General features: G+C 35.5%; 1 protein-coding gene across 1 annotated transcript in view; it reads left to right on the top strand.

Annotated features, from left to right (window-relative positions):
- The window catches only part of MAN2A1 (mannosidase alpha class 2A member 1), a 167,374-nt gene that overhangs the window by 133,012 nt on the left and 19,549 nt on the right, over positions 1-14,813 (top strand). The window contains exons 17-19 of the mRNA XM_019727767.3: positions 2,531-2,664; positions 10,243-10,384; positions 13,024-13,157. Of these exons, the coding sequence (XP_019583326.2) occupies positions 2,531-2,664; positions 10,243-10,384; positions 13,024-13,157 (410 nt within the window). The remainder of the gene's footprint in view (positions 1-2,530; positions 2,665-10,242; positions 10,385-13,023; positions 13,158-14,813) is intronic.

A 14,813-nucleotide genomic window follows, 5' to 3' on the forward strand; every position in this document is an offset into this window, starting at 1 on the left:
GGACCCCTGGGTTTGTACCCCTGCTTCCCAGGTACTCCTGTCAATCCTGTGATCTTCCTTGGGAGTGGCATGGGACACGTTAGGGAATTCTTGATACTGAATAGGAAAAGTTCGCAGTCCTCTCTCTCCTTCTCACATATTCTTTAAAGAAATAATAACTTTCTTTGAGAACTCAGGGATACCCTCTTTGCTTTCATTACCGTGACATGTTTTATTTGGATTGTTCATATATATGTATTAATGTATATTAAAGTTTGATCTTATTTTAAAAGTCTGTTGTATCACAGAATTTAAATTAACGTCTTGCTGAATTGTGAATGTACATAGAGGCTTCTTTCAAAGGAGCTTTAAGCATTTGTTGCCACAATAGGATTTGAGCATAATACTGAGTTTGCAAAAGATGATTTTCTCAACGGAAATAATATATTATTGCTAGAGGTAAAGTGAAATTATTATTTTTTTCCTGAAGCATTTTCTTTTGTAAATGTTTTCCAGCGATACATGACTTGAAATTAATGACGCTCTGCTTTGTTAAGACTTTATTTCAATTCATGTATTCTGTTGACCCCTCTAGGTTGGAGAGAGGAGAAAACATGAAAGCAGTGCTAAAAACACTACAGATGCTTCCAGTAGATTAGAGTTTACTTGTCACCTGCTGTTTTCCCCAATGCTACATGAGTACTGTCATCCCTAGTACTACATTTTGGATTTGGGGTGTCTTGGGTTCATTTGTAGAATCTTGTCTTATTAAAATTGAGTATGCACTTCATTTGGTTTTTAAACAATATTCTGGTTAATCTAAGTATACTGAGACAATAATTTGCATTTTAGGTAATACTTTTCCTAGTTCAAAGAAGATACTGTTGTTCTATCATCAGTGCATGTGATTTTTTTTTTTTTTTTTTTTTAACATCCCAGTAGTAGTGGAGATCTCGGCAAATTCTTCGGGTAATTCTCAGAAGGAAATATATGTGTATATTTAACTGGCAGAGGTTAGTGGTTCAGACTGTGGACATAAAGCAGGAAAAAGAGTCACCCCCTTCCCCCACCCATGGAGACCATAGTCACAATAGCTTTATAAGAATGAGAAGGAACTGAAGTTAGTTCTGACTGAGGTTGTTGAGCTGGGAGGGCAAAACCTACCACAAGAGAACTTCTTTCTGTGAGCATTCTGAAAATCCTGTTGATGAAGGCTTCAGCCTGTTTAGTATTGTCACCATGTTATTATTTATGCTTTATAATCGCCAGTGTTATTTTCATGTACACCTACAGTGCCAGGGCCAGCTGCATTTACATTCTTTTCCTCAAATCCCACAGGTTCAAACTTCCTTTACTCTAACTCTTTGCTGTCACCTTCTGTAAGCTCCGGTGATTCTTCTTGGCTCTTAGAAAAAAGTCTTCCTCACTCCTTTCTTCCCATCCCCATTTTTCTTTACACAGCCCTCTTTGTCTAAAGAGTGTTGTTGGTTATCAGCACAGAGTAACAGATTGTCTGTGAGGAGTAGAGAGAAGTCAGTTATGAATAACAACTGCAAGTGAGTGTCCAATAAGTGTCTCAAAAGACTTCAGCCTTATGAAATAGGATAGGGCCAGTCTTTCTCCTGTTGGTCACTTTCCTAATTGCTCTCCTTCTTAAAAGATCCTATATATCTCTTGTACACCCGTGATCTGTATTAAGAGTGTTGGGCTTCTTCGTAACTCCTCTCTCCATCTCTGAAATGGACCCTACGCTCTACTGAGGACCTGACCATGCAGTTAGGGCAGCACAATAGATAGAAATTAGTAAACACTTTAGGGTTAACCCAAAAAACAAACAAACAAACAAAAACTGCTTAATATGTCTGGGACTTTTTCAAGCTGTCTTCTGCTTTACATACCAAAGGACACAATGAATCACTCCATAACCAGGGTCCCAAGTGATACCAAACTCGGTTAAAATTGATTTAAGTTCTGGGGAGCTCCCCAGATTATGCTTCTTAAAACTAATATGGTAATATCGGTTTCAGCCATAAATCGTCTCATTGGCTCTCCTGTCTCTTTTCCTACATATAGATCATGGGCTATAATACACTGTCTCTTGAACCAACAGGGTATAAATTTCACTGCTCGTCATTTCCAGTGTGTAAGGAGAGAATGGTGAAGACGTAGGCTCGAATGGCTCTGTTGGGGAATGGCGGTGCGGACGAGAGGTGGCCTGGCCTGTAGTAGGGCTGACCTTTCCTCATTTAACGTCCTCTTTCCCTTCTAGAACTCATTGGGGAATCATTGGCATTTCATCTACATTTATCTCATCCCAACCTCTTCATCTTTCTGTTAAGTTATATGTGCACCTGAATAAACGTTATCTACCGTCTGATATTTTTTTTTAAAAAAGGTGAATTGTGACCACTTAGCATATGAGAGATGGTAAAGATAGGAGACAGAAAACAGGAAAATATACGTAACTTTGGAAGGAGTTCTGTATAGCATATTTAAGAAAAACGGGACAATTTCTTTCTTTCTATTAATGTAAGTATTATTTTAAATTTAGGAATTGAAGGACAGTCTGTGGAAGTGTCTAATATTGTGGACATCCGAAAAGAACATAACCGCGAGATTGCAATGAGAATTTCTTCTAACATAAACAGCAAAAACAGATTTTATACGGATCTAAATGGATATCAGGTAATTTTCCTTTAAAATGTCTAAGTAATGGTTATGTTAGTGTGTAACTTTTATATATGTTAATAAACCAGTTAATTTTGGATCCTTTGAAAAATATGCTTAAGGTTGCAAATTATTTCTAAAGTAAAACTTAATTTTAACACATACTCATAGGTTCTGTATTAACCAAATTTCCACAATTAGAACAAATATCTGATAGACTATTTTGTAGACTAAATCTATTTGTAAGGATTTGTTTTTTAAAGGAAGATTTGGTGACCATTATACATGTTAAATACCTTGATGCCAAAATATATATGAATTTATCTAATATAAAGGAAACATGATTAGGGATTAATGGATTATATCTTTTTTTTTTTTCACGCTGATATGTCTAGTACCCGCCTGGTACCATACATAGTTATTACAATTATTGACCACCTTTCTTGTGTTGTACTACACATTCCTGTGACGATTTTGTAACTGACGATTTGTACTTAATCCCTTCCCCTTTTTCACCCATTCCCCCAAACTCCTTTCCCATCCGACAACCATCAGTTTGTTCTCTGTATTTACAAGTTTGTTTGTTTTCTATATTGGTTTATTTTGTTCTTTAGATTCCACATACAAGTGAAATCATATAATATTTGTCTTTCTCTGCCTGACTTAGTGGGCTCTTTTAAATTTCAGGAAAACATTTCCTCTCTCTATGGTGGTGTGTGTGTGTGCACCTTTATGCACACACACATGTACATAGACATACAGATACAAACATATATCTATTTAGAAATGTGGGCAGAGATGTATTTAATCAAAATTTGCATGAAATAGTTTGAAATAGTAATGAGAAAATTGATTCATAAAAATTTTCAGATTCTCAGTTCTCTAGTAGAGCTCTTTTGATTGTTACCTATATCTCTATTCAGAGCATATGCATGTGACCACATATCTTTGAAACACTACTATTAAAAGCATTAGCATGTTTGTGAGGCATTAGCATTTTAGAAATTTCTTCCTATGAATAGAAATAATTTCACAATAAATGCTTTTATTTTCTGATTTTCAACTGGGATGAGTGGACAGGATTGTGAGCATTTTTTTCTTCTATGATTTCCTGCAAAAGTTAAATTTAAACCTTTTCCAAAGCATAAAAATTGCAGCATGCATTTTGAATTATGTTAATTTTGCTACAGCTGTTTGGTTTTCAAATGAATCCACTACTTTATGGTGATTCATTTTCCTTGTATACAAAAGAAAGGCTTTTCTTAAAATCTTCCAGAAGTAATTATTTGTATGTGTGGGTGTATACATGAATGAAAAAACTTGGTGAAAATGAATAAAAATGAGAATTTTTTTCCAGGATTATACATTTGAATAAATAGGAAAATATTATTTTTAAGTCTATAACCTAAATATTTCTGCTTTTAAAATAGGTATTTTTAAAGCTTTTTGGAACAAATAGTACTTTGGCAAGAAGACTAGAAATTTTGACCTGCAGGTGGAGCGTGAGAGTAACAGCCACATAGCTGGGGCAGTTTTAAATGTTTGTTTTGTTTTGGGGGTTTATCCGTAAAGATACATGTACTACGATGTTCATTGCAGCTTTATTTATGGTGGCCAAGATATGGAAACAACCAAAGTGTCCTTTGATAGATGATTGGATAAAGAAGATGTGGTATATATACACAATGGAATACTATTCTGCCATAAGAAAAGATACAAGTAAAATGTTGTCATTTGCGATAACGTGGATAGATCTTGAGATTACTTTGCTGAGTGAAATAAGTCAGAAAGAGTCGAGAACCATATGCCTTCACTGATATGTGGAATATAAAACTGAAAGCAACAAAGGAACAAGACAAATAAACAAACAAAAACTCATAGACACAGACAACAGTTTAGTGGTTACCAGAGGGTAAGGGGAGAGGGAGGATGGTAGAAGAGGGTAAAGGGGGTCAAATATATGGTGATGGAAGGAGAACTGACTCTGGGTGGTGAACATATAATGTGATATATAGGTGATGTATTACAGAATTGTACACTTGAAACCTTTGTAATTTTACTAACCATTGTCACCCCAATAAATTTTTAAAAATGTAAAAAAATAGACATCTCAGATCTCCTCCATCAAATCTTCTAGCATATTACATTATAATAACCAAATGCACATTGATATTTAAAAACTATTCAATGCTTACTCTTCTGGTTTAGTTTCAGTGCAGATAGTTCTAAATTCTAATTTGTCTTTGTCTAGTATCTAAATGCATTACATACAACTCTAAGATTAGTTTCTGAGACAAACTGACAATACATTAAGCTGGTATGGGTCAAGGAGACTCACTGAAATCTCAGGAGACAGACATCAGAGACCCTGTTATCAGGAAATCTTATTCCAGTACATAAAAATACCATATCTTTTTCAACTCTTGAAAGTTTGACATGAAACTCAGCAAAGGAGAAGTGTAAAGTTAACATATATTGAATAGCCATTAACGTCAGGCATAGTACTGGGTATTTCACAAATAAGATCTTTGATCTTCAGAACAATCCTACATTATGGGCTTCGCCTTGCTGGTTGTACTGAATAATGTCTCACTAAATTTATGGTCACCCAGAACCTGTGAATGTGATTGTATTTTGAAATAGGCTCTCAGCAGATATAGTCAAGTTGTGTTGGAGTAGAGTGGGCTCTAAGCCAATGACTGGTGTCCTTTTAAGAGGAAAATTATGACTCGGGGACACTCACAGAGACATAAGAAGAGCACCACTGACACAGGTACAGATTGAAGTGATGTGTCTACAAGGCAAGGAGTACCAAGGGTTGCCTGAAACCACCAGAAGCTAGAAGAGGCAAGGAAGGATATGTCGCCAGAGCATTTGGAGGGAGCATGGCCCTGTTGACACCTTGATTTCAGACTTTCAGCAGTGTCCATAATTGTGAGGGAATTAACCTCTGTTGTTTTAAGCCACTCAGCTTGTGGTAATTTTTATCACAGCCCTAGGAAATTAATAAACTGGTGAAGAAACAACTATAAAATACCTAAAAAAAAAGAAAAAAAGCTACACCTTGAAAAAATTCTCCAGTTCTTTCCAATCCTGATCTTCTCATTCCAATTAACTCATATACCAAATAAACAAAAAAACAAACAAACATCATATGGTTCTTGACTTTTTCTGTCTGATGTATTTCACTTAGCATAACAATCTCAAGATGCATCCATGTTGTCGCAAATGACACTATTTCATCTTTTCTTATGGCAGAATAGTATTCCATTGTGTATATATGCCACATCTTATTTATCCAATCATCTATTGAAAGGACACTTTGTTTCTATGTCTTGGCCCCCTTAAATAAAGTGGCAGCGAACATCATAGTACAAATATCTTTATGGATAAATGTTTTCAGATTTTTTTGGTATATACTCAGGAGAGGAATTGCTGGGTATGTGGTAATTCTATTCTTAATTTTTTGAGGAACCCCCACACTGCTTTCCATAGTGGCTGCTCCAATCTACATTCCCACCAACAGTGTATGAGGGTTCTTTTTCCTCCACAGCTTCTCCAACACTTATTGTCTTGTTGATGATAGCCATTCTAACAGGTGTGAGGTGATTTCTCATTGTGGTTTTGATTTGCATTTCCCTAATAGCTAGTTTTTCATATGTCTGTTGGCCGTTTATATGTCTTCTTGGGAGAAGTTTCTCTTCAGGTCCTCTGCCCATTTTTGATTGGATTGTTTGTCTTTTTGTTGTTGAGTTGTATGAGTTCCTTATATATTTTTTATATTAGCCCCTTATCAGAGGCATTGTTTGCAAAAATCTTCTCCCATTTGGTCAGCAGTCTCTTTATTTTGTCGATGGTTTCTTTTGCTGTGCAGAAGCTTTTTAGTTTGATATAGTCCCATTCATTTATTTCAGCCTTTACTTCCCTTGCCTTTGAGGTCAAATTCATAAAATCCTCTTTGAACCCAAGGTCCCTAAGTTTGGTACCTATGTTTTCTTCTATGCAGTTTATTGTGTCAGGTCTTATGTTTAGATCTTTAGATCCATTTTGAGTTAATTTTGGTACATGGTGACAGATAGGAGTCTAATTTCATTCTTTTGCGTGTGGCTATCCAATTCTCCCAACACCATTTATTGAAGAGGCTGTCTTTTCTCCATTGTATATTTTTGACTCCTTTGTCAATAATTATCTGTCCATATTTTTGTGGGGTTTATTTCTTGGTTTTTAAATCTATTCCATTTGTCTGTGTGTCTTTCTTCCAGTACCACCCTGTTTTGATTATTGTTGGTCTGTAGTACAAGCTGAAGTCAGGGAGTGTGATACCTCCAGCCTTATTCTTCTTTTTTAGGAGTGCTTTGGCTATTCAGGGTCATTTGTGATTCCATATAAAGCTGATGATTTTTTGTTCTGTTTCTTTAAAAAACACCATTAGGATTTTCATGGGGATGGCATTAAATCTGTATATCGCTTTGGGTAATATGGCCATTTCAACTGTGTTGATTCTTCCAATCCAGGAGCATGGAATGTGTTTCCATTCCTTTGTGTCTTCAATAACTTTGAAAAATGTCTTATAGTTTTCAGAGTATAGGTCCTTCACATCCCTGGTTAAGTTTATTCCTAGGTATTTTATTATTTTTGTTGCAATTGCAAAAATAATTTTTTTTTCTTCATTTCTTTTTCTGAAATTTCATTGCTAATATATAGAAATGCAATGGATTTTTGTATGTTGATTTTGTAGCCAGCAACTTTACTGTATTTGTGTATTGTTTATAATAGCTTTTTGGTGGGTTATTTAGCGTTTTCTATGTAAAGAACCATGTCATCTGCAAAAAGTGGCAGTTTAACTTCTACATTGCCAATTCGGATGCCTTTAATTTCTTTCTCCTGCCTGATTGCTCTAGCTAGGACTTTCAATACTATGCTAAATAGCAGAGGTGATAGGGGACAACCCTGTCTTGTTCCTGAACATAGAGCAAAAAGCTTCAGTTTTTCACCATTAATTATGATATTAGGTGAGAATTTGTCATATATGGCCTTTGTTAAGTTATTTTCCTTCTATACCTATTTTATTAAGTGTTTTCATCGCAAATATATGTTGTATCTTGTCACATGCTTTTTCTGCATCTATTGATACAATCATGATTTTTATCTTGTATTTTGTTCATGTGGTATATCACATTGATCAATTTGCATATATTACACCATCCTTGTGCCCCTGTGAGGAGCCCCACGATTGTAATGTAGATCTTTTTAATGCATTGTTATATTCGATTTGTTAGAGTTTTGTTTAGGATTTTTACATCTGTATTCATCAAGAGATTTTGGTCTGTAATTTTATTTTTTTGTGTTATCTTTACCAGGTTTTGGTATCAGGGTAATACTGGCTTCATAAAGTGAGTTAGGAAGTATTGCCTCCTCTTCAATTTTTTGGAAGAGTTTGAGTAGGACAGGTATTAGATCCCCTTTGAATGTTTGGTAGAATTCACTAGTGAAGCCATCCAGTCCTGGCCTTTTGCTTTTGGGAAGGTTCTGGATAACTGATTCGATTTCTTTACTGTTGATTGATCTATTAAGATTTTCCTGTTCTTCATGATTCAGTCTAGGAAGGCTGTATCTTTCTAAGAACTTGTCTATTTCTTCTAGGTTATTGAATTTGGGGACGTATAGTCTTGCATAGTATTCTTGGATGATTGTATTCTGTGGTAACTGTGGTAACTTCTCCTCTCATTTCTGATTTTACTTGTGTCTTTTTTTTATTTTAGTGAATCTAGCCAAGGGTTTGTCAATTTTCTTAATTTTTTCAAAGAACCAGCTCTTTGTTGCGTTAATTTTTTTCTATTGTCTTTTTGTTCTCTATTTCATTTAGTTCCGCTCTTATTTTTATTATTTCCTTCCTTCTGCTGACTTTGGGTTTCATTTGTTCTTCTTTTTCTAGGTATTTAAGGTGTAATGTTAGGTTGTTGATATGGGGTTTTTTCTTGTTTGGTGAGATAGGCCTGTAATGACATAAATTTCCCTCTTATTACTGCTTTCACTGCATCCCAATAATTTTGATAGGATGTATTTTCAATCTCATTTGTTTCTGTGTATCTTTTGATCTCTCCTCTTATTTCTTCTTTGACCCAGTTGTTATTTAAAAGCGTGTTTTTTTATCTCCACATATTTGTGGTTTTTCCTGCTTTCTTTTTGCAGTTGATATCCAATTTCAAAGGTTTTTGATCAGAGAATATGCTTGGTAAGATTTCAATCTTATTAAATTTGCTGAGGTTAGTTTTATGTCCCAATATGTTGTCTATTCTTGAGAACGTTCCATATACACTAGATAAGAATGTATAGTCTGGTATCCTAGGATGAAGTGTTCTATAAATGTCAATTGTGTCCAGTTTGTCTAAAGTGTCATTTAGGGCTGATATTCCCTTACTTATTTTCTGTTTGGATGATCTATGCCTAGCTGTCAATGATGTGTTTAGGTCCTCTACTATAGTGTTTTGGTCAGTTTCTCCCTTCTGTTAGTAGTTGCTTTGTATATTTTGGTGCTCCCTGATTGGGGCCATATATATTGATAATTGTTATTTTTTCTTCTTGTATTGTCCCCTTTATCATTATAATGTCCATCTTTGTCTCCTGTTACCTTTTTTATCCTGAAGTCTGTTTCATCTGACATAAGAATGGCTACCCCCACTTTTCTCCGGATACCATTTGCATGGAGTATCAGTTTCCACCCTTTCACTTTGAGTCTATATTTGTCCTTGTAGCTAAGATGCATCTCTTGGAGGCAGCATATGGTTGAGTTTTGTGTTTTGATCCAATCTGCTACTCTGTGTCTTTTTATTGGTGAGTTCAGCCATTTACATTTCGGGTGATTATTGATATATGAGGATTTCCTATATCCATTTCGTCTTTTATTTTCTGGTATCTCAGTGTCTCCATTGCCTCTTTGCTTTTTGGTTGCTGTCTGTTATTTCAGTGTGGTGGTATTCTATGATTTTTCCCTGTGTTTCTTCTTTTTTTATGGTATATATCTCAGTTCTGGATTTTTTTGGAGTGGTTACCATTAAGTTTATGTAAAACAAAGTTTCATATATACAGTAGTCCTTTTTCTTCAGCATGCTGCTTATCTCCATTCCCTGTGATATTTATTAAAACTGATTTTTAGAAGAAGAATTATAACAGATATTTCTTGAAATGGGATAAAGAGCTATTGTGCTTAGCATTCATTACAAAAGCAGTATGTTAGATTTAGATGAAAAATGAATACTTAATACCTTTATAATTTGTTTTATGCAATATTGGAGAGCTAGAAGACTTTTTGTTAAGGATATTTATTCTGAATTTAAATAGGAATGCCCGTTTTAAAAATCTAGACAAGTTCTAACTTTCTCAAAAATTGTTTTCTAAGATCCTTGTGATATTTCTTCATCGTTTTGAAGAATGTTTTAATTTTTAAGTTTGTTCTAACCTTGAACAAGAGAGGAAGATGTACATTTTTCTCTTTGGAAGAAAAGCCATCTGTAGTTAATACTAATATTTTAAAGTACATTATGTAAATATCACTTGATTTTTTTTTTAATTTAAGAGAATTGTTTGGTCTTATAGATTCAGCCTAGAATGACAATGAGCAAATTGCCTCTTCAAGCAAATGTCTATCCGATGACCACAATGGCATATGTCCAGGATGCTGAGCACCGCTTGACACTGCTCTCTGCTCAGTCTTTGGGTGTATCGAGTTTGAAAAGTGGTATGTATTTTTCAGACTCTTTTTTGCTCTAAGTTTTAGTTCCCAGTGTATAATTTTTCTTTTGGTCATATGTATTAATTATCATCTCCAGTAACCAGCTTTCTTTCGAGAACCAGACTATTAGCTAATTTTGCATTTTTTGAGAACAGTATAAAATGTATTTTCTCAATCTTCAGGTGAAGAACAGGGACCTAAAATTGCGTGAAGCCAATTGTTTTCAAGATAATCCACCTCTCCTGATTTCCCATTATTTGCAAAATTCTGTGTCATTGTCATGATTGACTGATGTGGAAACTCAGACTCTGAAAGTTTAGATAACTTACCTAAATTTGCAAAGGTGGGAGGTTACAGTTCAAACTTAGGTGTTGCCTGAATCACATCCTTCTGTAGCACTACCACCCGAAAGATGAAAGGGAGTAGAGAGGACACACAAATGGGAATAAAGAGGTGACCAATGCGACTTTAAAGATTCTAAAAGAGAGAACAGATGGAGAAAGAAAATAGAGTATTGACACTGATTCATTTTTGTAAAACTTTCTATTGGGAGGCTTTTGTCCTTTATGTATAATACGTAGTTTTAATTATTCTTTATGTGACATCAATGGCTTTCCTTCTTTTTATACTAAGAGTGGTTAAGGTAAGTGTCTCAAGGAGCCAACCAGATAATAAATGAATGCATATGGCTTGCATATCCTTTGACACAAACCCACTTTTTATATTAGGCATATACATACATTCCGTACTTACACACACACACACACACAAATACTACTACTCATTTTTCTTTAGGACTTCATTAGACAAAGTCATGAGATTATGCCATAAAGACATGAATTCAGTTTTATAAAAATAATGACCTCACGGGGATTTGGTCGGAGGTGGTGGGATTGAGCAAACTGGAGAACACGTTCCCATGTACAGTGGGGCAGCCACTGCTTAGTGCCAGTTCATTATCTTGATGGGGAATGTTTCTGTTTTTAAAGAGCCCAGAAGTCTGGGATTTTATGTGCAGTTGCCCAATCTGTAAAGGTTGATATAATTTTTAAACTATCAGAACATAAAGCATCTTAGTGCTAGATGTGACTCTTGACCCACCCATTTTTAAACCCTGCCTTAAATTCTCCAAGTCGGGCTCTAAACGGAGGACTACACGTTAGTACTCAAGCAGCAGGAATCACGTAGTATTATCTCACTTCCCTGATAAAGACGAGCTGAGAAGTAAAGCTCCTCTGCCCCTACTGGAGACACCCAAATACCCTAGTGTTTGAATAGCTACAAACATATAAATAATTTGTGTGCAGTCCAGGATATTACTAGTGTCGCTTATAGGGACTAACATTGGGAGGCAAGGGGGAGAGTTAGTAACTGTCAGATGTACTAATTTGGGTGTGAAGTGATCAAACTCTAGATAAGCATGGGGACAGTTAGTCCCATTGTCTAAGGAGTAAGTTCTAGACAGTTGTCTTCTAAAACCTGGAGGTAGTAGCAATGAAAATTCTAAGCATGGCTGGTCATTTTATGTACTGAGTACCTAAACTAAGAAGAAAAACTAAACAGTTGGTGTGACTATGTAAGAGTAATAGTTATTACAATCTTTTATGTATTGTTCTTTTATGCCAAGTGATCATTTAATGAATAACAAATATGAATGAATGGATGGAGAAATATACATGTATTTTTAAATATGCGTGTATATATATATATATATATATATATATATATATATATATATATATAAACATATAAAACTTTACTTTTTTTTTTTAGTGTAGTCATATATATGACTCTGGATTTTTTTTGTTTTTTCTACTTTTCTTAGTTTGTAATTTCATAACCTAACCATTAGCTTACAATGTAAACTAGAGGAGATGTGGAATTATTCCATAGTAAATGAAGGAACCACATAGGACCCCTTTTTGAGCTGGAGGAGCCAGGGCAGTGGTGATGGCACTAACACAGTATCAGGGAGGCAACAGGGTACATGACAGGTGATGCCAAATCCTAGGGCTTCTTTCTTCAGACAATCACTGCATATCAAGTAACCTAAACTGTATTTCAGATCCTATTCAGATCCTGCCCTCTATATTTTTGTCTTATTACTCCTTGTGTAATGTGTGTTTTGTAATGAACTTCATAAATATTTTTGTGTTCTAAATGTTGCCCCTAAAATTTTTGGAGGACTTTATTTACTCTTTAGATTAATTCTTTTAACGTTAGATTATTTTTTTTTAATTTCATTTTTAACTTTGATCGGTCCTGTCCTGTTTTTAAATTCCTTATCAGATTTTACTAAACATTAATGAAGAAAGGCAGAAATGTTATCTTTTATGAATTAATACTTGCTACTTTGAGCCACTCTTGAGAAAAAGTCCATGGTACTATGGGTTGTATACAGAGGTGCCAAAAAAATGTATACACATTTTAAGAAATGGAAAACTGTATTAAAATGGTAATACTCAATATATACCAGTAACAAAAGATGAATGCAAGTCATGTATATACATTTTTTTGGCACCCCCAGTAGTTCTGTCTCCTTGGCTAGAGTAGAAACTTAAATTGAGACCGTGCCTATATTTATGTGATCCTCAGTGAATGTCTGTATTAAGTAACTCTGGCCAGTTTTTTCGTTTGTTTCATAGGTCAGATTGAAGTTATCATGGATCGAAGACTCATGCAAGATGATAATCGTGGCCTTGAGCAAGGTGTCCATGATAACAAGATTACAGCTAATTTATTTCGAATACTACTAGAAAAAAGAACTGTCATGAATATGGTATGAAAAAAATAATTTGCATGTTCTAATGTTGATTATTCTTTGCCATCCACAATTTGAAATGGCGACTTTCCAATTTTTTATTTTTTACGATTTACAATATTGGGATATGTTTATAATAGATTTAGTCTATAGTCACAAGAAAGAGAACTGCAGGTATCTATTGTGTAAGATTTGCATTTACATCATTTTAATGTTTATTTTTTCTTAATTATGTAGATACAAAATAATGTTAAGAAATCAGTTTGGATGAAATTTCCTGAAATTATTTTGAAAGAGTTGATTAAAGAATAGAGCTTAGTCACAAATCTAAGAGATTAAGTTTGTTTAGTAAAATGTATTTGAAACCTTAGTGTACTTCTAGTCTTAGACTTATAAATTGAAAATGGATTTACCTGTCTGTCTTCTTATTCAATTTGTATTCTGCAAAGCAAAGATCCAGCATTCCATGTTAAACAGTGTCTCCAAAGCTCCACTGAACATGAACCAACCTGACAATAGGCTTCTTCAGGTGGCAGAAAAATACCCTCGGAGTCCTGCATAAACTACTGATTACCATCTCAGATGGCCCTTGACGTGGCCCTGTCTCTACTCTGCCCTCCCTCTTCCTGCACTGACCATTTCAAATCTTTTCTACTCTTTTTAACTAGTGACCTCACCATCCACTTTATAGAGAGAACAACCATGCGACAGAGCTCTCTGTTCTAGGTACCAATCTTCAACTCCCACTCTTTCCTTCTTCCCATGTGTTATAATAAAGACATTTACCTTCCTTTCATCTAAGGCCAGTCCCTCCACTCGTCCTTGGCACTTACTGTAATCGCCCTCTCAGGATCCTGTTACGAGTTATTCTCCCTCCTTACCGCTCCATGCCCCTCATGGACAACATCTCCCTAGACAATTCCTTTCATTGGCCTTTAAGCAGTCTTCATTTTCTCCCGTTAAAAATTGAAACGGAACCCCAGTCGTCACTCACACGCTCATTTCCATTTCTCAAATGCTACTGTCCTGTCTCCCCTACCCTACTGAGTCAGAGTTCGTGAGATGAGTGTATTTCATCGCTTCCCTTACATACTCAATTTATGTCAGTGTGGCTTTGTCCACCATCATACATTCTTGCCAATGTCACTGGATCCAGCAGATGGTTTTGATTGTCTTCTTCACCTTCAGCAGCCTGTGACACTGACCATTGTCACTTCTTAAAACACTTTCTAGCCAGGGCTTCCATGGTGCCTCGCTCATTTGGTTTTCTTCCTTCGTCTTGGGCAGTACTTTCTCTATTTCTCTGATGCTTCTTTATTCAGCCATTAAATATCAGAGTCCTTAAGGCTTGGTCCCAGGCCTTCTCCTTTTCTCTTTTTATATGTTCTGACTCTGCAGTCTCCTGCTCCCCTGGCTTCAGTGACCACCTCTATGTAGAGAGAACCCACAAATACGTATCCCATTTATCTAGTTGCTTCCTGATATTTCTTTTTACGTTTCTAAGGCCACCTCACACTCAACATATCCAAGATCACTCTCAGGATCTCCCTACCCCCCAAACCTGGCCCTTTTGCTTTGTTCCCTCTTTTGGTGACTAGCACCACCTTCCATCCAGTGCCAGCAACCTAGGAGTCATTTCTCATAGACACTCTTTCCTCACTGGCCATTCTCCCA

This window comes from Rhinolophus sinicus, chromosome 3 (genome assembly GCF_057876585.1).
Source record: "Rhinolophus sinicus isolate RSI-liver-muscle chromosome 3, RSI-T2T, whole genome shotgun sequence".
In the NCBI taxonomy this organism is placed as follows: domain Eukaryota; kingdom Metazoa; phylum Chordata; class Mammalia; order Chiroptera; family Rhinolophidae; genus Rhinolophus; species Rhinolophus sinicus.